Source organism: Morone saxatilis, unplaced genomic scaffold (genome assembly GCF_004916995.1).
Source record: "Morone saxatilis isolate NCDOM2014 unplaced genomic scaffold, NCSU_SB_2.0 Contig21, whole genome shotgun sequence".
In the NCBI taxonomy this organism is placed as follows: Eukaryota; Metazoa; Chordata; class Actinopteri; family Moronidae; genus Morone; species Morone saxatilis.
The window spans coordinates 17,356,853-17,367,886 of record NW_023339774.1 but is presented as its reverse complement, the minus strand read 5'-3'; the positions used below and the strand labels follow the sequence as shown (position 1 = coordinate 17,367,886).

Below are 11,034 nucleotides of genomic sequence, written 5' to 3'. Positions count from 1 at the left end.
AAAATTCTCCAGAAGTAGTTTTTCCTTCCTTTGTTTCGTTCTTTTTTTTTTTTGGGACACATTCATTCTAATGTGAGAGTAGGATGCTTTTGGAGAAGCACAAGGAAAAGAAGCAGTTTTTCCAACTCATTTTTGCACTGTCCTCAGTGGTCTTGGATGGATTCCCGCCAGGCTAATCTTGGTCAGTGTCTCGCTTTAGATCAGGTGCCAGAGATTACAGGCCCAGCCCATTTCCTCTGGGTCGGAATACTGATCTGGAATCAGTAACTAGGTTATCATGGCCGCCTCACGATCTGAAAAACATTTACATTTTTCGTAGATGACTGTACTGCTATGTAATACTCACTCACACTAGACAAGAATAAGAGATCATGTTGACCATGGGGCTTTCAGTTTCAGTATGTGGCTTGAGGAATAGTAAATCCAACTCAGTTTTAGATCTGTAAGGTTAAGCACATGTTAGTTTTGGAAGGAGTGTGATTTACAGGCACACAAACACAACAAATGTACATAATATACTACACACAGTACAATCATATTCTTTCCAAGTGCCTCAACATGCAGATACTGTAGAGCTAAAACACAGATTGGAAATGGAGTGCACAGTGTTCAGTTCAAGCAGTCCTCTCAGCTCACTAATTCCAGAAATCCGTGAAATAATGTTCTTTGTTATTTGGTAAGATAATTTTAATGATGTTTGAATTATATTAATATGGTGTTTCCACAACATTCTGAGTGAGTGCATTTTTAAATGTAGTTTCTATGTTTGTTTTCCCTTCTCTTACAGTTATTTTTTTACGTCACAGCGAGCGTTTAACCTGTTTATTGAGTGATTTTTAAAAATACTGTTTAGGTTAATCTATACTTGTCTTGCAATTCATATGTGTGGTATTAATTTCTCTTTGTCCTGGATTTTACTTTCTCCCCCATATTTTTTTCACCAGCCAGCCATCCCTTTCTATTTAACTGGGTTCATTGTCCTGTGAATTCTGTATTTCGTGCCTCAGTGTTTGTCTCTCCAGTTTAAATTTTCCTGTATCTCACACAATTTACTGTGAATTTGGTACTTGTAGTATTTTTAACCCACTTAACATGTTTTAAACTATTCTGTTAATACCTGATGGGTACATTACATCTTTTAATGTTGTTAAGATGCACATTGTTTGCCGACACCAAAGGAATTAAAATTCTTCTTACACTGGCCTGGTTAAGTTTTGAATTGTTTTATTGCTGTAATGGAGATCTCTTTTTAAACTCTTGATTGATTTTGAGTTTGGGTGAAAAATTACGAGTTGAACAGGTTTAATTGGCAGAGTGTACTGTTTAATTGTGGTTAAATAGTAGTTCAATAGTCAACCTGTGTTTGTTTGGAACACATTTCCACTATTGTGTTTATAGCAGGAGATGACATACAACAGTGAGAGGGACCTTTAACCATAAATGCAGTAATGCTATTCCTTGTACGCTGAAAGCTGACAAAGGTTACAAAGAACTCTGCAGTCATAAATATTAGCTGTCCATCAAGCTACGGGTCACATTGTAACACATCTTTTGCCGTCAGTGCTGAAAGATTCATCTTCCAGTTCGTTCACAAGTGGAGATAAAACTGGGAATCTTTGTTTCATTGTAATAATGCTTTCATTTCATATTTCTCCCATCCTCTTTTTCCATGTTGCTTAATGTATGTGCAGCTGTATACATACATACTCTTGAGCAATAAAATGTTTTCATGAAAAAGTAAATAGCTGCTTGAACTTATTTGATGTTATAGGTAAGGCCATTCATATTGCATTTCACTGGGAGATAGGGTGTGGAATAGTGTGAGCAATGCTTTAATAAGCATGCTAGCAGGCGGATCCAGTAGGATTATAATAAGCACCTCTGTAATTAAAATGATAATCACTGTTGCATGTAATAAACTGCCAGAAGCTTATGTAGGCACAGAAATAACAAGCTGGACGGTGCTCAGATTGCCGTGTAAGGAAATATTAAAACTCCAGCTAATTTTGATGACACTAACCCCCGGGGTTCGTGTTAGGTCCGGCATTATCCACTGTGTTTTGTGTTGTAGTTCATGTACTTTCTCAAATCACATGTTGTGTCTCAGTCAGTCTGGCTCAGCTATGTGTTTAGACGTTTTAGTATACTGTATATATAATTAGCCTTAATCATAGACTCACTTGCTTTTATTTATCTTGCTAGTTACTGCTGAGTCAAGACCAGTACTCAAAAGCTTTATCATTATGCAATGATGGTAATTAATTGTCAGTCACTGACATGGGAATAATGAATGCGCCACTGCTGTGCATCCCAGGGCAGGACATCATCATCCTCATTATCTGCTCTCTTGCATAGACACTGCCATCTACTGGTCATTCAGTGAGATAGTTGACATTTGATAAGGAAATGACAGCATGCTCAACAACTACCTCAAAGGGATTCATTAAAAACAAGAAACCACATTATCTCCATTAGTAACACGAACGTCCCAGATTTAATAATAAAGATTACATTTTAATAGAAAAGTGTGATACCTTGATATCATATTTTTCATGGACTGCTAGTCTAATCTGTAGTGCTGTGGGGCTTAATTTAGATCATTATCAGCAGGCAATACAATTATAATGTTAAGTACAAGCAGCAGCAAATGTCAAGTATAATTGAGCACCATTTACGAACCCCAGATAAGAGTGCACAATCTGTGGCTCAGATTATACATGTCTTTTGAGAAATAAGGACATATTTATTCTCAAAGAGTGGTATATAAACAGTTGGGTTTTGTGGTTCTGGAGGGCATTTTCCAGCTCTTGAATAAACAACCCTGATGATGTTATTAAGGTTATCTCAGTTTGGGGAAAGACTCAAGTTTCTTCACAGAAAGCCTGCATTCGGAACTGGAGATATGGAGTTTAAAAATAGTGAGCATTTAGGATGCAGTAAGGGTGAAAGACACTATTCAGATACATTATGGGATTTTTTTTTTTTTAGCTCAGTCTGCTTTGCTTTGCTCTAATTCCTACAGGAAAATGCAAAAAACAACAACAACAACCCCCTGTACAAGGATAGCAGATAATATACAGTCACTTTAAATATGCAAAGCTTGGATACCCTGAATGAGAACAAGAAGAGCTTATTAGAACGTCATCGCTCTGGCAAGATTGTCAAGCAACCACAAGAGGTCGCCACTGAGAAGGCTTTTGGTGAGCACATCTGTAGGTTTCTGATTAGAGCTGGGCTGTTAAAATGTGTGAAGACAGAAAACATTTTTTTGCACAGACATTTACTGGTCCCTCATTCCTTAAATTTCCACATGACGAATAAGAGTGAAAACTAAACACACCTCACTACAATATATGCACAGTCACAGGACTTCCTGTGCCCTGAAATGGGCAAACTATGTATAAAAATGTTAATTTAATCAGTTTTAATCTCAAAGCACGTACAGACAGTGGAGAAAATACACACACACACACACACACACACACACACACAAATGTCCACCAAGTGTTTCTGACAACGACTTTTGGTACTAACTGTTAATTCCCACCAGACCTCTCTGGGGAGTCATGGTAACTGTTCACCAGGCCATTCTTTCCTTATTAATTGGTGTGAAGCCTGTACTTGTTTAGCCTGTACTTTGAGTTATACTTCTGGTCTGCAAAAAGCATAAAGATTTTTACAGTTATTTAGGATATCCTTTGAGGCACATTATGTTTTGCCTTGCTGTGCTTTGGGGTATGATTTGAGATGCTTTGAGGGTGTTTGCTCATCCATTACTGTCACTGAGCAGCTCTTCACATCCTTGATGAGCTGATTGTTATTCACAATGTGTCTATGAGGATTCTCAGGTCTTGAGATACAGTAAGTGGCTCTGTTCAAAATCAAGAAACACCACTGAGACTACACAGCAAGGTTCAGCTGCCACTGACTTACTAATCCTGGAGATGGAGATCAACCGAGCCAGCAATAAACAGGAACACGTCACATATGCAAGATCTGCAAGCGAACACGAGAGGCCTTTAAGGAGTTCACATCTGTCTCATGCGTCAGAGAAGATTTGCTTCTGTCTCAGCAGGACATTCAATTAAAAAATTAGACAGTAATTTGACATTACAATTTCCTATAGATCATATAGAAGATTACAGGTGTGTAAATTACATATGAAATGGCATCATATAAACAGTTACATATTCCTCTCATAAATAGTTAGGCCTAATTTAATTCAGCCTTTTCTGTCCATGTAATCTTAAACAACCAAAATTTTCTTAAAATCCTGTTCTCATGAATACTAAAGTAGTGCAAATCTCAGTCTCTGGAGGCTAATCCGGACAAATGTTCGATTTAATTTGCGTTTCCAACGTTTGAATAGTTGCCCAAAGCAGAATAGAATACTGTAACAAGACGAAATGCATGTCCAACTGATGAATTATACCCAAAATGCCTTCACATAATCATCAAGTTGCAGAACCGAGTAGTAGGAGCAATGAATTACATAACACAGTGAACACAAAAGAATCCCACAATGAAGAGATTTTATTGATTAAGATCCATTCAGATGATTTTTGACATTCCTTGCTGCCATTAGTAATTTGGTGCAGTGTGAAATGTAATTTTTTAACAGAGTTTGCCTGCTTTATTCTAGACACATGCAGAGCTACAGCTTTGCTGTCAAGCCACCTGCACACTAAGTTGGACAGCAACTATCTATGTAAACAAAATTCAATTTGCATAGTTTTATAACCAAACAATAAAGCAAATGCATGGAGTAGTGAGAGCAAATGGGAGATAGAACATGTAATTAAATTTGTTGCTTCTCATTTGGGCCTTGTTGAGACACGTGTTGATAGCCTAGCTCTGATCAAGCACCTTCAGTATTAAATAGACCTAAACAAACACCTTTGGTTTGGTCTGGTTGTTCTGTTTGTTACAAAAACATACAGATAGCAGATATGAAGCTCATTAGTTTGAGAAGAGCTGCACACACAGTGAAGAGTGATTTTACAGGGGTTTGGGCACATTGCAGTGATGTTAAAGTTAATTTCCACTAAAGTTCAACATGTTTTAAAATAGTCTTGTCATATCCTGTTATAGATAAACACTTATTCAGGGACCAGCCTGGGAAGAATTTAGGAAACTATGTAAACAAGATTTTTGGTGCTTGGTAATGCTTGGGCGTGGCACATATTTAAAACTGAGCCACACTGTGTGACCACAGAATGACCTTCTCATGAAATTCAAAGTAAATTATAGAAGTTTTAAATGCTACAAGAGACATGCAACTCCCTGTCTATAACTCACAAGGTATTCTACCACTTATGAGCTCATTTTCCATGCTGGTTCTTAGATAAGGTTGATCTGACTGAGAAGAAATGGCCCACATACTACAGAGCTGAGTTGATCCACACTTTTCATAGTGCTGTTTAGCTTTCTCTGTAAATAATTAATGTTACCTTTTGTTGCATTTGGTCATGTTTGCTACAGACATTCTGTTCCATGTCTCTTTTCTCACTACTACAGTGTTGTCTTCACTTTTGTTTCACATTCACTATCACATATTCATTATTTTACCTTGATTTGAAAACAACCGCGTAATTTACCTAATATCTTCGAGGCAAAAAAAAAAAAAAAACAAGTTTAATGTATGAGAAGTTAATAATCACACCCTGATTTACAAGTTTACTGGGGAGCATTTGAAGGCAGCATTCTACGTCGGCTACGCGTTTGACGAATCGCGCAGGAGCCTGGGCGCCTCCCACCCTCCGCACCGAGCAGAGCCGCCGGAGTAGAGACGCACACAGCGGAGAGCTCAGTCCGTCTCTGCCCGCAGATAGCTAACCCCGCAACAAGGCCACTGCGGGAAGATGGCGACGGAAAAAACCAAACATGAAGGAAGAGTTAAAATTGGACATTACATTCTCGGAGACACACTCGGAGTGGGGACGTTTGGAAAGGTTAAAGGTAACGTCCGAGTGTCTTTGGCGCTTGTGCATCCTCTCCGAGTGAAAGATGGTGGCAATGGGATCTTTTAGCTTAGCTGCTAATTTAGCCCGCTACGAAAGCTAACTTGTCGCGACGCCAGGAAGGTAACACACTTGTTGTCCGGCTAGTTGGCGCAACTTGTTTTTGACAAACATGACGTGTCGGAGACGTGACTGTGGCCGCCAGTGTCAGCCACGCAGTGTGCATCTATGACAATAGCGTTAGTCTCTATTCAGCCACTTATATTTGAGTTAGCCTCGGTTGCGTTGTGAGCTAGCCAGAAAGCCACAAGTCGCTTGTCAAGACAGACACCGGGAAGTAAACCCTCCTGTGTTCTCGCTTCTCGACATATGAACGAGCAGCGTGTTTCATTTGTGTCGTTTTCGTCGTCTCTTTTTTTTTTTTAAACACAACACAGGAAAGTTTTGCAGCTCGGCGCCACATTTGGTTTCAACTCTGCCCTCCTTTATGAGTTGTATTTGTCATCCCATTGAGGAGTCAGTGGCTTATAGATGTGTGAGGGAGGGGGGGACGGGGGGGGCCAATCTACGCCCAGTGTTGGCAGTCTATAGGGCGGCACGATCAGTATGTAAATACACGGCTTCGCTTGTACCAACAGGTACGACTTTAAACTGGCTTGCAGGGCATTTCTTTTTCAGATGTGCGCCTGTTCTCGTCTGGTGTGATTGGTAAAGGCTGAGCTCTCTCCTGTAGGCTGCTTTTTGTTTCACAAGTTGTGCGTTTTGTCTCTTAGAAACCCACGATTAAGCCCTAATATACCCACATGAAGTGAACCAACTAGGCCGTCTCCCAAAAAAAAAACAGCCAGAACAACCAGCAGCCTTGTTTACAGTCACTTAAATCCCAGTGAGTCATCTCTCTGCACAGTTTTTTTTTGTTGTTGTTGTTGTAAGAAATAGGAGGACTGGAGTTTTGCCCCAGTGGTCTTGATTACTGGAGACTTGGTTAATAGTTCACTACCAGCACAACTGGTAAATCAATAGCAGCTGTTTACTAACTCCCATGGAAGTTCACTGTCTCCCCTCCATCCGCTCAGATAGATGTGTTCTGATGTGTTTGTGTACTCTTCTCCCGGCTGCTGCTGCTGTTGCGTACCGCTGTTGTCATGTGAAATCCTTGCCACATTAGTTACGACTATTTTCACTTCAAATGAAGGATTGTCTTTGGGATAAACCGAAAACCTTTTTAGGTTTGGAGCCCTCTTCAAAGGACGCCAATTAAATCATGTCCCCAAGATAAATAGAAGCTGTTAGGAGTGTTTTCTTCGTTACTCAATAGTTCTTGGTCCTCGATCTCGACTGTTGTGGTTACAGACTTCCTGGCGTTTTGTTACACTTAATCAGTATTTTCACATTAACAATGGATCAGATGACCACTTGTAGGTGAATGCTGTCGTTCATAGTGTTCCTCTCGTCTCGACACTGCATTGTCCGTCTTTTGTTTAGATTTTCTGGCCCCACGGGTTTACTCTGTTGGTTCAACATCTGGTTCGCTTCATCGACAGATGCAGCTGGCAGCTTTAAAAAAACGACTGCACTTTACCTGCCCAGCAGTCAACAGCAGACACACAGAGTTAGCAGCTAGCTGGTAAACACAGTGGAGCAGGGCCAGATATTTCCCACACCAGCTAAACGTAAGGTGAATATTGGTATCCATTCATCAGGCGGACAGAAACACAACTCTCAGTGAAAGATAGTGCTGCTCTGTGGTTGCTGGATTCAGAAATAAGCAATTGTCTGCTAACATGTTTCCTCCATCGACTTTTCTAAGGTGATACTTGAATGCAGGTTTAAAACATGAACGTTTGTCTCCGTTCCAAGGTTTTCACTTTTTAATGGTGTCGTTTCTCATCTTTTCTGCGTCTCAGGTTGTCATTGGTTTCACTCGTGTGCTACTTGTTTTATCCCGCAGTGGGCCAACATGAGCTGACCAAGCACCAGGTGGCGGTGAAGATCTTGAACAGGCAGAAGATCCGCAGTTTGGATGTGGTGGGAAAGATCCGCAGGGAGATCCAGAACCTCAAGCTTTTCAGGCATCCTCACATAATTAAACTGTAAGTCCTAGATTACACCCTGCTCGCTGCTCCGTAATCCCCCCGCCGCCACATTAATGCCACCCACTGAGCTATTTCCAGGCTTTAATGGTGTTTTAGAATACATCCATCTAGGACAATATCTGTCTGACCCAGTCTCCTCTCCCGTCGCTCCCCAGCTTTATTGCCTGTTTTGATTCTCCCCTCTGCTCACCTTTCATTTTAATATGAAAAAGTGCTTTATTACTGCCTGTTGTGATGCCTTGCTGTATGATCTCTTCTGTTTGAATTTTCACTAAGAGTGCATTCACAGAATTCATGGGTCAGTATAGTGCAGTTGTAATACAGTGGAAAGAATTGTCACTTACAATCCAGTTTTGTGTTTTTTGTCCAAGCAAACATAATATCTGTACTTTTAAAATAGTTTAAGACACCGTTGATGCAGAAAGCTACACGACTGTGATACTAATCAGAGGCCAGCTCAGGACACTCTTGTTGCTTTGATGTACAGGTGCGTCAAGCAGTGATGGTAACCACCACCAGCCTTAAGTAAACACAGAAATGCTGTGGTGGTATCCTGTTGCTGAGTCCCTGATCTAACAATATAGTTAGAAAATTGCGGAGTTACTTCCCGATGGGTATTTCAGTGTCCACTGGCTGCAGCAGTGCCACATTAAAGGGCTCATTAAACTGACCAGGAGGTGTGGCTAATTGCCTGAAATACCAGCTCCATGTCATGCATGCACAAGAATGTAAACTCTGTTTTGAGTGTGTGCGCACGCATTATTGTGAGAGAGAGAACAAGATCTCATCTTTGACAGGGTGAACAAACACTGGGGCAGAGTGCATAGCATTGCTTGTCTAGTCTGACTAATGTCTAGTGAAGACAAATGGAGCAACACAGTACTGCTTCACTTGGCTTACAGGATGTTTGTAGCAATTGTGACACGTAAGATCAGCAGTTAGTCAACATCTGTCACATCTGCTGAAACTACTTGTTCCTGTAGACTTTACTACAGTCATTATTGCATTTCATTTTAGATAGACAAGGGGGGTTTGATAGATGGATTGAAGATAAGACAGACATACTGTTTAACTACAATAGCTTCATACTGTCATTACTTTGCTACTGTTTTTGTATTTTATTTATATTTCTTTCATATTGTTGCCCTGCCATTTTACTGAAAATGCAGCCACACACGGCCCTAGATACAAAACTATTTCCTCCAGCCACTTTTGATGTTTCTACAATATTCCACAGATTGATATCAGATCTAGGAGATTTAGTCGCAAAAATACATTTTTTCTTCCCATTTTCCTATGTTTTATAGAAATGATAAAAGACTGATAATAACGGTCTATATTGATCAGTGTTATATCTGCACACTGTTGAAAATCCATATTATTTCAACTCCATCTCTGTCTTAATGTCCACAGGTATCAGGTTATTAGCACCCCTACAGATATATTCATGGTGATGGAGTATGTCTCAGGAGGCGAGCTCTTTGACTACATCTGCAAAAATGGAAAGGTAATGCACTTTAATACTGGAAAATGTCTTATAGTCTGGTATAATGATGTCCAACAATCTCTTTCACTCCTTCCATCTTGTGATATGTAGCAGATGTTGCATATTTTATTATCAGTGAGGGGACCATAACACATTAGTGCATTATGTGCTTGGTGTTGGCACTTAGTCAGCTGTGATGTGCTAACTGAGTCAGAGAGAAGATTTCAACGAATGGATAATTTCTGTTTTGACAGTTGGATGAAAAGGAGAGTCGTCGGCTGTTTCAACAGATTATTTCAGCAGTAGACTATTGCCACAGACACATGGTGGTGCACCGAGACCTCAAGCCTGAAAATGTGCTACTTGATGCACACATGAATGCCAAGATCGCAGACTTTGGTAAGTGTGTTTCAGTCACAAACAGGAGTCTTGTTAGGTGACATTTTGATATGACACACATGGACACAATGGTACAGCACTCAAATCAGTAGATCCGTCTGAGAGAACAACTCCATCCGCAGTCGATTAACTAGTGGACAATCTCCCCTGGCTTTACCCCGCCTGTAGCCAATGGTCTACTGATAGTCGCACATGATCTGCGAAGAAAACACAGAGCAAGAGAGAGAGAGACGTTCTCTGGTATTACTTTTGAAGACACAGACACGGTGGACATTTAACAAGTTTGGACCAGGTAAAGCAACAGTGAATACGCATGCCTTGGTGCCGATGTCATTCAGTACCACCTTGGTTTTGATCGTTTTGATAGGCTACGCCATTAACAACAAGCCTCCTCCACACGCGGCCCACCTACTGTTGTGAAAATGGAACCGCGGAAGAACAAATCCAATTTCTTTCGGCGACTTTATACAACAAACTGCTGACAAAGAAAGCCAACAGAGCAGACAGGGAAAGGGAAACACAAAGAGGCAGGTGGGGCATGATGGTGTGTGTGCAGTAAAAGATAGAAGTATAGGTGTGTATATGCGTGTGGAAAAGAGAACTTTTCAAGCAAGGTGAGCAGATTAATGCTGTTTGTTAATAAACATTAAATAAGTTGGAAAATTAAAACAGTAAAATAAAAAAATAACTAACACCTCGCTAGAAGAAAAAAACAATATTGGGTAATTACCTAATAATTGAGAAACAAGATAATACTATCCAGTATCTAAATATTTGAATATTTGGGTCCAAGCGTATTGTTTAGCTGCCCGGCCTGCCACTTTACTGTTTTGGTTCCCTCTCACTGCTCTCACAGCATTGTTTTTGGCCACAGCAGGTAGTTGTTTTCAAAGCCACTGTACACTGCCTGCTCAACACCAATCAGCAGACATACAGTTAGTGACTGGCGGGTGAACACAGTGGAGCATCTACCAGGTAAAGAGACAGATATTTCCTTCAGGAATTGGTAGAGACCAAAAACCAAGATATGGATATTGGACTTGCATTCGCCAGATGGCCAGTAACACGACTCCAGGTGAATAATAATGTTGCA

At 40.4% G+C, this 11,034-nt stretch overlaps 2 protein-coding genes across 2 annotated transcripts in view; both read left to right on the top strand.

Annotated features, from left to right (window-relative positions):
• Window positions 1-1,203, top strand: part of aif1l (allograft inflammatory factor 1-like) — a gene marked incomplete at its 5' end in the record, with an annotated part of 9,391 nt that extends 8,188 nt beyond the window's left edge. Inside the window, 1 exon segment of the mRNA XM_035668431.1 lies at window positions 1-1,203.
• A 4,562-nt stretch (window positions 1,204-5,765) lies between these two features.
• prkaa1 (protein kinase, AMP-activated, alpha 1 catalytic subunit) overlaps window positions 5,766-11,034 on the top strand; it is a 10,636-nt gene continuing 5,367 nt past the window's right edge. Inside the window, exons 1-4 of the mRNA XM_035667778.1 lie at window positions 5,766-5,958; window positions 7,912-8,053; window positions 9,470-9,563; window positions 9,797-9,941. Coding sequence (XP_035523671.1) covers window positions 5,862-5,958; window positions 7,912-8,053; window positions 9,470-9,563; window positions 9,797-9,941 — 478 coding nt within the window. The 5' untranslated portion in view covers window positions 5,766-5,861. The remainder of the gene's footprint in view (window positions 5,959-7,911; window positions 8,054-9,469; window positions 9,564-9,796; window positions 9,942-11,034) is intronic.